Source organism: Chrysemys picta, chromosome 5 (assembly GCF_011386835.1).
Source record: "Chrysemys picta bellii isolate R12L10 chromosome 5, ASM1138683v2, whole genome shotgun sequence".
Classification (NCBI taxonomy): domain Eukaryota; kingdom Metazoa; phylum Chordata; order Testudines; family Emydidae; genus Chrysemys; species Chrysemys picta.
Window position 1 is genome coordinate 99,984,958 of NC_088795.1, and position 13,104 is coordinate 99,998,061.

At 41.4% G+C, this 13,104-nt stretch overlaps 2 protein-coding genes across 15 annotated transcripts in view; both read right to left on the reverse strand.

Annotated features, from left to right (window-relative positions):
* Positions 1 to 13,104, reverse strand: part of KLHL5 (kelch like family member 5) — a 128,542-nt gene that overhangs the window by 22,568 nt on the left and 92,870 nt on the right. For all 14 annotated transcript variants that reach the window (XR_010601510.1, XM_024106703.3, XM_024106701.3 and 11 more), the window contains 3 exons: positions 7,129 to 7,315; positions 5,790 to 6,014; positions 5,327 to 5,489 (listed from right to left, as the gene is read on the reverse strand). Coding sequence is in view for 13 of the 14 variants with exons in the window: in XM_024106703.3 (XP_023962471.2) it covers positions 5,327 to 5,489; positions 5,790 to 6,014; positions 7,129 to 7,315 (575 nt within the window). In the remaining variant the exon portion in view is untranslated. The remainder of the gene's footprint in view (positions 1 to 5,326; positions 5,490 to 5,789; positions 6,015 to 7,128; positions 7,316 to 13,104) is intronic.
* Positions 1,940 to 3,934, reverse strand: LOC135983738 (uncharacterized). The gene is made up of 2 exons (XM_065596971.1): positions 2,990 to 3,934; positions 1,940 to 2,442 (listed from the first exon to the last, which is right to left on the reverse strand). Exons 1-2 carry the CDS (start codon positions 3,528 to 3,530, stop codon positions 1,940 to 1,942), a joined length of 1,044 nt encoding a protein of 347 aa, XP_065453043.1. The 5' UTR covers positions 3,531 to 3,934.

Here is a 13,104-nt window from a genome sequence, read left to right on the forward strand (position 1 = left end):
CACAGCAGCAGCCCCTTGCCTTTTGGCAGATGATGGTATATTATGATTGGTACCCATCGTCGTCATACTGGTATGGCTGTCACTCATGCTGCACCGTCGGCTGCCACCTTAAGATGTAAAAAATAGATTTGTTCTGTGTTCATTTGCTTCCCCTTCCTCCGTGAAATCAACGGCCTGCTAAGCCCAGGGTTTCCAGTTTAATCTTTGGGGGGACCATTCTGTGTGACAGTTGTTTGTGTTTCTCCCTGTTCCTGTACCTGTACGCCATGTCGTCACTCGGCCCTCCCTCCCTCCCTCCCTCCCGCCCTCCTTCTCCTGGTCCATCAGATACTACTTTCGCGCCTTTTTTCTGACCAGGCGCCATAGCTAGCACTGGGATCATGGAGCCCGCTCAGATCACCGCGGCAATTATGAGCACTATGAACACCACGCGCATTGTCCTGGAGTATATGCAGAGCCAGAACATGCCAAGGCGAAACCCGGACCAGGCGAGGAGGCGATTGCAGCGCGGCGACGAGAGTGATGAGGAAATTGACATGGACATAGACCTCTCACAAGGCACAGGCCCCAGCAATGTGGAAATCATGGTGTCACTGGGGCAGGTTGATGCCGTGGAACGCCGATTCTGGGCCCGGGAAACAAGCACAGACTGGTGGGATCGCATCGTGCTGCAGGTATGGGACGATTCCCAGTGGCTGCGAAACTTTCGCATGCGTAAGGCCACTTTCATGGAACTTTGTGACTTGCTTTCCCCTGCCCTGAAACGCCAGGATACCAAGATGAGAGCAGCCCTCACAGTTGAGAAGCGAGTGGCGATAGCCCTGTGGAAGCTTGCAACGCCAGACAGCTACCGGTCAGTCGGGAATCAATTTGGAGTGGGCAAATCTACGGTGGGGGCTGCTGTGATCCAATTTGCCAGGGCAATGAAAGACCTGGTGATAGCAAGGGTAGTGACTCTGGGCAACGTGCAGTCAATAGTGGATGGTTTTGCTGAAATGGGATTCCCAAACTGTGGCGGGGCCATAGACGGAACCCATATCCCTATCTTGTCACCGGAGCACCAAGCCACCGACTACGTAAACCGCAAGGGGTACTTTTCAATGCTGCTGCAAGCCCTGGTGGATCACAAGGGACGTTTCACCAACATCAACGTGGGATGGCCGGGAAAGGTACATGATGCTCGCGTCTTCAGGAACTCTGCTCTGTTTCGAAAGCTGGAGGAAGGGACTTTCTTCCCGGACCAGAAAGTGACCATTGGGGATGTTGAAATGCCTATCGTGATCCTTGGGGACCCAGCCTACCCCTTAATGCCATGGCTCATGAAGCCGTACACAGGCAGCCTGGACAGGAGTCAGGACCTGTTCAACTACAGGCTGAGCAAGTGCCGAATGGTGGTGGAATGTGCATTTGGACGTTTAAAAGCGCGCTGGCGCAGCTTACTGACTCGCTCAGACCTCAGCGAAAAGAATATCCCCATTGTTATTGCTGCTTGCTGTGCGCTCCACAATATCTGTGAGAGTAAGGGGGAGACCTTTATGGCGGGGTGGGAGGTTGACGCAACTCGCCTGGCCGCTGATTACGCGCAGCCAGACACCAGGGTGGTTAGAGGAGCACAGCAGGGCGCGGTGCGCATCAGAGAAGCTTTGAAAACGAGTTTTGTGACTGGCCAGGCTACTGTGTGAAACTTCTGTTTGTTTCTCCTTGATGAACCCTCCAACCCCCCCCCCCCCCCCGACCCGGTTCACTCTACTTCCCTGTAAACCAACCACCCCACCCCACCCTCCCCTCCCCTCCCGCTTGCAGAGGCAATAAAGTCATTGTTTTTTCACATTCATGCATTCTTTATTAGTTCCTTACAGAGGTAGGGGGATAATTGCCAAGGTAGCCTGGGATGGGTGGGGGAGGAGGGATGGAAAAGGACACACTGCATTTTAAAACTTTAACTCTTATTGAAGGCCAGCCTTCTGATGCTTGGGCGATCATCTGGGGTGGAGTGACTGGGTGGACGGAGGCCCCCCCACCGTGTTCTTGGGCGTCTTGGTGAGGAGGCTATGGAACTTGGGGAGGAGGGCTGTTGGTTACACAGGGGCTGTAGCGGCGGTCTCTGCTCCTGCTGCCTTTCCTGTATCTCAACCATACGCTCGAGCATATCAGTTTGATGCTCCAGCAGACGGAGCATTGCCTCTTGCCGTCTGTCTGCAAGCTGACGCCACCTATCGTCTTCAGCCCGCCACTTGCTCTGTTCTTCCCGCGATTCAGCCCGCCACCTCTCCTCTCGTTCATATTGGGCTTTTCTCATCTCCGACATTGATTGCCTCCACGCATTCTGCTGTGCTCTATCAGCCTGGGCGGACATCTGCAGCTCCGTGAACATCTCGTCCCTCGTCTTACGTTTTCTCTTTCTAATGTTCACGAGCCTCTGCGAAGGAGAAACATTTGCAGCTGACGGAGGAGAAGGGAGAGGTGGTTAAAAAAGACACATTTTAGGGAACAATGGGTACACTCTTTCATTACAAGGTCGCATATTTCGGCTTGCAGGCAGCCATCGTAGGCCACAGTGTTTTGGCTTTTTTAACCTTCTTAACATGCGGGAAAGGTTGCAAACAGCAGCGCATTTCCCATATCAAGGATGAATTGGGTTGTCCATTTAAAATGGGGTTTCAATGTAAAAGGAGGGGGCTGCGGTGTCCCGGTTAACATGCGGCACAAACACAAGTAAACCACCCCCCCCCCCACACACACACACGATTCTCTGGGATGATCACTTCACCCCTCCCCCCACCGCGTGGTTAACAGCGGGGAACATTTCTGGTCAGAAGAGCAGGAACGGGCGCCTCTGAATGTCCCCCTTAATAAAATCACCCCATTTCAACCAGGAGAGCTTTCTGGAGATGTCCCTGGAGGATTTCCGCTCCATCCCCATACACGTTAACAGACTTGCTTGCTTTTTTTTGGTAATGTTTACAAATATTTACAAAGTTACACTCACCAGAGGTCTCCTGTGTGCCCTGAGGGTCTTGGGTGAGTTCGGGGGTTACTGGTTCCAGGTCCAGGGTCACAAACATATCCTGGCTGTTGGGGAAACCGGTTTCTCCACTTCCTTGCTGCTGTGAGCTACCTACAGTACCTCCATCGTCATCTTCCTCGTTCCCCGAACCGTCTTCCCTGTGTGTTTCTCCAGTAAGAGAGTCATAGCACACGGTTGGGGTAGTGGTGGCTGCACCGCCTAGGATCGCATGCAGCTCCGCGTAGTAGCGGCAAGTTTGCGGCTCTGCCCCGGACCTTCCGTTTGCTTCTCTGGCTTTGTGGTAGGCTTGCCGTAGCTCCTTAATTTTCACGCGGCACTGCTGTGTGTCCCTGTTATGGCCTCGGTCCTTCATGGCCTTGGAGATCTTTTCTAATACTTTTCCATTTCTTTTACTGCTACGGAGTTCAGCTATCACTGCTTCATCTCCCCATATGGCGAGCAGATCTCGTACCTCCCGTTCGGTCCATGCTGGAGCTCTTTTGCGATCCTGGGAGGACTCCATGACGGTTACCTGTGCTGATGAGCTCTGCGTGGTCACCTGTGCTCTCCACGCTGGGCAAACAGGAAATGAAATTCAAACCTTCGCGGGTCTTTTCCTGTCTACCTGGTCAGTGCATCTGAGTTGAGAGCGCTGTCCAGAGCGGTCACAATGAAGCACTGTGGGATAGCTCCCAGAGGCCAATAACATCGAATTCCGTCCACACTACCCCAATTCCGACCCGCAAAGGCCAGTTTTATCGCTAATCCCCTCGTCGGAGGTGGTGTAAAGAAACCGGTTTAAAGGGCCCTTTAAGTCGAAAGAAAGGGCCTCGTTGTGTGGACGTGTCCAGGCTTAATTCGGTTTAACGCTGCTAAAGTCGACCTAAACCCGTAGTGTAGACCAGGCCTTAGAGACTAACAAATTTATTAGAGCATAAGCTTTCGTGGACTACAGCCCACTTCTTCGGATGCAAGTGGGCTGTAGTCCACGAAAGCTTATGCTCTAATAAATTTGTTAGTCTCTAAGGTGCCACAAGTACTCCTGTTCTTCTTTTTGCAGATACAGACTAACACGGCTGCTACTCTGAAACCTATCTTTATGAAGATCATGATTTTTAATGTCTAGAAACGTTTTGAATTCAAGCTCCCAGGCTCATCTTTTGAAAAGTGTTTTGCAGGTTTCCTCTGAGGATGAGGACTGATAGGTCAGATATCGAGTGATTTTGTGGGGGCCCAACTCATGAGTTCTGAACGTTTGAGGTTGGCAATACTAAATATTACATCATGTCACCAAAGAAATTTAAGTCCAGGTTTCTCAAACTTTTTCACAGGCCGCATCTTAATACAGTTATTGTTTCATGGGCCAAATCCTCCCTCTCTGTATTCATTCTAATGAACAATGCCACATTATGCAATATTCATTTTTGAAAGTTTATAATAAGCGATGCTCGGGGGGGGGGGGGAAGAGGGGGTGGGGGGCGCAAGGTGGAAGTTCCGCCTAGGGTGCAAAATATCCTTGCACCGGCCCTCAGTGTCAGGGGAGTTAATAGTCTTTAAAATGGATTATTCTACACCCATATCTACATCATCTATAATATAGGCTAAAACTGTACTGCACAGCTATAGATGTTATGTGGATTCTTTACTACAGACATGGACAAGTGGCAGAAATAAAAACACTTAATATATTTTAGAAGCCTTTTTCTACTTCTAAAAATAAGGACTAGTGCAAGTCTTTGTTGGTTTAGTAAACTTTGTGCTTTCATTCTTCTAAAAACATGAGAACTTGAACATGTCTTGTTTTTCAAAAAATTATTGTGTGACTTGAAGTATTTTGCTTTAATTAGGTCATGGCTTTGAAAATGTAGTTCTAAACTACAAAAGCCAAAGAAGAAGAAACTATTACCTGTATGTATTAAAGTTTGGTTTTGGCAAATTTGATTATTTTGCCATTTGCAGAGTTACAAAAGGTTAATTTTCATCAATACATAGGTTCAACACTAACAGAAACTAGAACTCCAACTGGTGCCCTCAGCAAAGGTGTCAGGGACTTCATTAATAAGGAGATAGAATTGCTTGCTTGCCCTTAGAAATGGCTCCTTCTTTACAGCACTGAAGCACATTGCGGTGTTATGGGGAAGCTTGCATAGTCAATGCTGTACTTTTTCTATAAGAAGAGGACTTCTGTTCCCAGTACTATCAACTAACATCTTTCATGAGCAATACATTCATTTTAAAATATTTCTAAAGCTACATTTAAAAAATTAATGTAAACAAAAATTGGGCCAAATTATTTCTCAAGAAAATGCCTTTGCTTACTTTCCATTTAATACTGCTACACCAACAGTGCTCCTTGGAGTTGACATACTGGCTACAAAGTTCCATTGACGAGCTTGTGGATCCCATCTTTCTACTGTATTCAGGTAGCTCCAACCATCATGCCCTCCTACAGCATACATAGGACCTTCCAATACAGCTACCCCTAAAAAACAGAGAGAAACAACTGCTTCCTGGAAAAACAAAGGGCATCACTTTTCCATTACCCCTACCAAAAAAGGTGCACCTTTAAAATAAATACAAATCACATCCTCTTTTGGCTGCCAATATTAAATATGTTCACAGCAAATCAATCAAAATAATTTGTCACTTTAATTTTAGCTGATTTTAGAGTTCAGATTTAGGCTAGTATCAAGATAAAACCAAAGGAGCTTTAAAGAGAGATTTTAACTGCTCTTAACCAATCATAGGTTTAGCATTTTAAAAATTATGAAGTTATACATACCAAGGCCATGCCGATGTGTGGACATAGGTGGCATTACACTCCAAGTTTTTGTTTTGGGGTTGTAGCACTCTACGGTATTCAATGTCTTCAGTCCATCTCTACCACCAACAACATACAACTTATCATCTAATACTGCAACTCCAAACTGTAACCTTCTCCCATTCATATTTGCTACAGGAGTCCACATGTTGGTACGCAGTTCATATTTTTCAATGCTCGTAGCTCCTTAACAGAAATATATACACGTTATAGTCAAAGAGAACAGTTATTTGCAGTAAGTGTTCTATTTAAATTACTGGCAGAAGGCTTGATCCTCCAGCCTGCTGAGCCCTCTGGATTTGATCCTGAAATTCACTTAAGCCTATGCTTAACTTAAAAATGCAAGTAGTATTCTTTATTTATTTTTTTAATTTTAATTTTAATTATATTATTTATTTTTTAAGCATGTAATTAATCCCAGATTAATTACATGTTTAAAAATTAAATATTTTGAAGGGCAAGAGCCAGAATGCTCAACATCCTTGCTGGATTAAGCCTATAAAGAGCATTAAATTTTCAGAAACTGACATAAAATGAACCTGACAGAACTATATTTAGGTATTAAGATTAACCTCATATCATAATATTTAGAACAAAATCTGAAGTTCTGTGAAAAAATGCAGGTTCATACATATACACACACACACATACACATTCACAGTCTATATACAACTAACATAATTTGTATAATCTGTATTAATAGAATGTTAAAATTAATACACAAACTAAGAATGAATGAAAATGTGTTCTAATTCCCGTGGCATTCATAAGTCACTAAAATGTTTCTAGTTATCACCACACAGCATGAAAGCTCATAAAAGTACTATTCTGAGACACCTTGATAGAATGTCTTAATAGTCAATAAGGGTATGAGTTAAATATTCTGTAGCAGCTTTCACTTATTTTTGTTTGTATTCAAGTCTTCATTAATATTAACATTTTTATGTATAATTTCCTTAAGTTTTTAACCATGTTAATTAACACTCAAGTGAACAGAGGTGATTTTCCATTCATTTGACTGAACATATAAATGAACAGAAGTGAGGCGATCCCATTACTGGTTTACAACAACCATAACTCAGCTTCCTGCACACATGTAATATTTTTATTGCTATATATGTCTATTACTGAAGTAAAAAACATCAGTAGATATATGTGAATTTTGTACATTATAATGTATAGCCTTTGAATGTTTTAATTTATATCCTACATACATATCTAATAAATATATCTTTACAAAACTCTACTCAACTGATTTTCAATATACATTATCATCAACTAAAATTATGTAAACCAATACCTTTTGTTGCATCCATTCCTCCAACTGCAAACAACACTCCTACTGTAGACTTTCTAGGCTTTGTGCGAGGACTTTGTAACATGGGTCGTCTCTCAGGCAACAGATGGTATTTCATTGCTTCCATAATGAGTTTTTGACATTCAATGTCATCCTTAAAGAGGGCATTATTTTCCATGTCTGCCAGAAACTGGCAAAAATAAAATTAAACACGTTAAAGTGCTAAGCAAATGGCAAGAAGTTTAAAAGAATAAAAATTATAATGGAACATTTTGTCTGAAAAATATTGCTGTCTGGCTTACAATAAACATCGTCAAAATGATCACACAAATAGAAAAAGTGTAAAATTAGATGAATCAATGTACAGAACACTCACATATTTTGAAATATACTTAGAAAGATAGAAGAAGGGAAGGAATGAGGTTCACCTTATTCTAATGGGCGATTCCTGCTCAATGCTCCAAAGGAAGACACAATAAATTTCTCAATGTCACTGCCAATATACCCAGAGGAAAATGCTTCCTATCAAATTTGTTACTCAATTTAACCCTGGCCATATGTATCAAGAATCACAATAATTACAGCAAAATATCTAATCTGGGAGTGTCAAAGACATTGCAGCAAAAGTTGGACTCTTCAAAGTAGATTCTGTTCCCAATTCTGCAAATGACCTATTCTGTGATCTTGTAAAATTCACTTTTCTTCTCTGTACCTCAGTACAGTACCATAGAGGCTGAAATGGCAAAGCGGGAAGGAGGCAGAGGTCTATACAATGACATTTATACTAGGGCTGTCGATTAATCACAGTTAACTCATGATTAACTCAAAAATTAATTGAGATTAATCGCAGTTTTAATTGCACTGTTAAGCAATAAAATACCAATTAAGATTTATTAAATATTTTTGGATGTTTTTCTACATTTTCAAATATATTTATTTCAATTACAACACAGAATACAAACTGTACAGTGCTCACTTTATATTATTTTGATTACTAATATTTGCACTCTAACAATGCTAAACAAAAGAAATAGTATTTTTCAGTTCACCTCATATAAGTACTGAAGTGAAATTTACAAATGGAGATTTTTTTTGTTACATAACTGCTAAACAAAAACAATGTAAAACTACAAAAACAAAACAATGTAAAACTTCAGAGTCTAGAAGTCCACTCAGTCCTACTTCTTGTTCAGCCAATCACAAAGACAAACAAGTTTCTTTATATTTACAGGACATAATGTTGCCTGCTTATTATTTACAGTGTCATCTGAAAGTGAGAACAGGCGTTCGCATGGCACTTTTGTATCCGGCACTGCAAGGTATTTAAACATACGTATGCTGCTTCATGCTTTGGCCACCAATCCAGAGGTCACGCTTCCATGCTGATGACACTCGTTAAAAAATAATGCGTTGATTAAATTTGTGACTGAACTCCTTGGGGGGAGAACTGTATGTCTCCTGCTCTGTTTTACCCATAATCTTCCATGTATTTCATATTATAGCAATTTTAGATGATGACTCAGCACATGTTGTTCATTTTAAAAACATTTTCATGCAGATTTGACAAAACACAAAGAAGGTACCAATGTGAAATTTCTAAAGATAGCTACGGCACTCGACCCAAAGATTAAAAAACTGAAGTGCCTTCCAAAATCTGAGAGGGTCGAGGTGTGGAGCCTGCTTTCAGAAGTATTAGAAGAGCAACACTCCGATGTGGAAACTACAGAACCCGAACCACCAAAAAAGAAAATCAACCTTCTGCTGGTGGCATCTGACTCAGATGATGAAAACTTGTGTCGGTCTGCACTGCTTTGGATTATCATCGAGCAGAACCCGTCATCAACATGGACTCATGTCCTCTAGAAGGCTTTTGAAGCATGAAGTGACATATGAATCTTTAGCGCATTTTGCACATAAATATCATGTGATGCTGGCTACCACAGTGCCATGAGAATGCCTGTTCTCACTTTCAAGTGACATTGTAAACAAGAAGTGGGCAGCCTTATCTTCTGCAAATGTAAACAAACTTGTTTTTCTGAGCAATTGGCTGAACAAGAAGTAGGACTGACTGGATTTGTGGGCTCTAAAGTTTTACATTGTTTTATAAATCCAACTTTCATGATAAAGAGATTGCACTACAGTACTTGCAATAGGGGAATTGAAAAATACTATTTTTTTTACAGTGCAAATATTTGTAATAAAAATAAATATAAACTGAACACTGTATAACTTTGTATTCTGTGTTGTAATTGAAATCAATATATATGAAAATGTAGAAAACATCCAAAATATTTAAATAGTATTCTATTATTGTTTAACAGCACGATTAATCATGTGATTAATCACAATTAATTTTTTAAATCATGTGATTAATCTTTTTAATCGTGTGATTAATTGTGAATAATTTTTTTAATTGCTTGACAGTCCTAATTTATACAGTGTTTATTACAATAGCATCTAAGCACTGCACAGGTATAAAAACACTAAGACCTGATCTACACCTAAAATGTAGGCTGAACTAGCTACATTGCTCAGGCGTATGAAAAAGTCACATCTTCAAAAGATGTAGGTAAACTGACCTAAGCCCTGGTATACGTTGATAGAAGAATTTTTTTGACAATTTCACTACCCGCCTCTTGAGGGGGTGGATTAACTACAGTGACAGAAAAACCCCTTCCATCACTGTAGCAAGTGTCTACACTACAGCGGCACAGCTGCAGTGCCATAGCTGTGTCAGTCTAAACATCTGTAGTGTAGACATGCTCTTAAGATCTGCCAAGGGGGCAGTTGTGATGTAGACCCCTATTATGAGTGGGATGTTAGTTCTTCACACTGTTCTTGGTTCAATCTTAGATTGCTACTTTTGAACACACCAATGAGTTTTCTTCTGTACTGGTTCTATGTGCAAATGCACTGATCAAACTCAACTTCATTTCATTGCAGCATGATAAAATGAGTCCCAGGTTCATCACATGTGCTAAAAAGTCTACAGAACAGTATCAAGTATTCTAAAAAGTTAGGAAATATACATTAAGAGAACTGTGTAATTAGGTCCAGTAAAAAGACGACTGAGGTCAGACATGAAAGCATAATTTCTTCTGGAGAGATGGTCATCGTATATAATTCCCAGCATAAACAAGAAGAGATGGAGACTGTGGCTCCTTCAGTAAGAAATATTGCTTTTCCTTATGATGCATGGATTGTTTCAAGATGGCAGTCAGCCATGACAGATCTCATATTCCTGCCTGCCTCCAAAGAACCATCTCACTTTCAAGTGTACTAACCAAGCTCTCTCAAAGATTGCCCCTGTAGGTTAGCCAGGTTCACTGAATTGATTTGGTTATTGACCACAAAAGCATAAGCATCTCTTGTGAATTTAGAGCTGCCTAGATTTAACAAAGCCCACTATTGGTTGGAGTGGTGGTATATTTTCCCAGTGGGGCCTCATTGAAGTATTGTGTCACACATAAACACAAAGATCCCAGGAGATGAGTTGTCTAACTGCTGCACCATCCTTTAAAGATTGTGTAGTGTGCACTCCCTCTGTGGATTTGCTAGCTGATACAAAGGAGAGAGGCAAGGCCATGGCTTCTACCTCACTCCTTTTTTGACAGGCTAGTACTTAGGTGAGTGCAAGATCTCAATTGTGCCCAGCTGCAACATGGGAACATAAGGAAAGGAGGCACATTGCACCCACTTCTCTGACTTGTGCCTCTGTGCTGGAGCCAAGCACAATTTTCCCCTTAGTATGAAGTTTTGTACACCCAATTCCTTTATTCCTTTTGAAAGTTTTGCACTCAATTTATGTAATTCACTTGTTTGTGATATTCCTACTTTATTTTTTGTTTTTGTTTCTCAGCTCTTTTGGGGCTTTTGAACTCAACATTTGTTATCATGCTGCAAAAATATCTAAAAAAATACTAGATTTCTGTAAAATAAAAGAATCAATTTCACAACTATTAGGTCTTACTCCATTTTATGCTGGAAAAGGGAACATATTGCATACATATTTTTCCTTTGCCAAAAGTGATAAATTCAGGTCAGCATAGAGGCAGCAAAATGAGTTAAGGCAAAGGTTCTCAAACTGTTGTCTGCAGACCACCAGTGCTCCGCGAGCTCCATTCAGGCGTCTGCGGATAGCTACTTCTAAGGTGCAAACCTGGGCGGCCGCAACAAGAGAATGAAGGGCCACCCACCTAATTAGTGGAGCCGCACAGGTGTGGCTCCACTAATTAGGTGCCTGGTCCCTGGGGAAGAAGCACAGGTAAGGTGAGGTGATGGCCTTCAAGGGGATAGGTGGGAGGGTACAGTGGGGTGAGAAAAGGGAGGTGTGGGGAATTTGGGATGTGCAGGGCTGCGGCAGCCAGAGAAAGAGGCAACTTTCCCCAGCACCAGGGCTGCGGCTGCTGGGGAGAGACGGCCCCCCTTCCCAGCCTCAGCTCTTGTGGTGGGGGAGAGACCCCCTTCCTTCCTGGCCCCAGCATGGGGGCTTCTGCAGCAGGGGGGAGAGGGCACATCCATCGCATTAGAAAGACTACTGATATTAAAATGTGAGTTGTGTGCTTTTATTTGTAGGAAAAAAAGTTAAATATTAAGTTTTTTTATGTAGCGCTTTTATCCAAAGTGGTTTACAATAGTTAGCTAGTGGTACAAACATTTGGAAAGATCACTAAGTGGTCCGCTGAGACCCTCAGCAATTTTCAAGTGGTCCGCGAAAAAAGAAGTTTGAGAACCACTGAGTTAAGGAAGTAAACAGAACTATAGATTTATAAAAAAGTTTTCCATCAGATTGTAACAACTTATGTTTTTAGACTAATGCAAAATACCATAATTAATATTTTAAACTTGGCTTTAGCAAAGGTTTGCTTCTATTTGAAAAGCAAATTAAAATCCCTTTGATTAAAACCATCAGTAAGAAGGAACAGTGCCTATCTTAGTTTTCATCATTCTCAGTTGCAATACTTCACCTGAACTGCTTTTTTTTAATATAAAGCAGTGCTTGCTACTTTGACAATCTTACACTCATTTAATTATTAGAAAATTGCTAAACTGAAAGAAATGTTACAATGTTTTAAATGTTGGCATGCAATGCTCTATACTTGTGTACAGACAGAATATCAGTGTCACACTGCTGTCTAAAAGAACGAGGAGTACTTGTGGCACCTTAGAGACTAACAAATTTATTTGAGCATAAGCTAAAACATTTGATATTAGGCCACTATATTCCTGAATAAAAAGGACCAGATAATATTCTCTCTCTATATATATACACATGTAAACACAACTCCTTAACTGGCTGAATGGATTACTTTTGATGCCACACATAAGTGCCTCTACAACACCACCAACCTCTGCATCCTTCTAGATCAAGACTAAGAGTAGGCACTGAAATCTGCTTTCCTGTAATACAGAAGGCTACCAAAAGGACAACAGTCTGACCTCTAGTCCTTGGATCTACTTTTGAGACTGACAAGTACTATTTAACCTTTTCTTGGGGGGGGGGGGGGGGGGAGATCAAACCCACTAAAGCTGTATAAATTAATACTTCTTGCAAAATTCTTCTTTGCATCTCCAAACAACAAATATATCTACTCACTAGAATAGAGAACCCCAGCATAACTATGATTTACTATAGCACAAGGTTTGGACCTATGAAAATAATTCCATGATAACTAAAAATATAAGTAGTCTAAGGCTGTTTTTGACTAAAAAAACCCAAACTGTGTTCTTGTGACTAAGTCCACTGTATTGCAATTCATTGTAAATTAATATTCCCCACTGAAACAACCTGTCTTGACTTATATATTTTACAAATGCTAACCATTTAATAGAATGCATTATAATCACTATAATTTAATTGTAATGCATTCTGATTTTAAGTTTTAACTGATCAACACTGATAAAACAACCCCAATTAAAGAAAAAGAAATGTGTGTATCCAGTAAAAACCTGCAAAACACTGGAAATGGTTACTTGTAT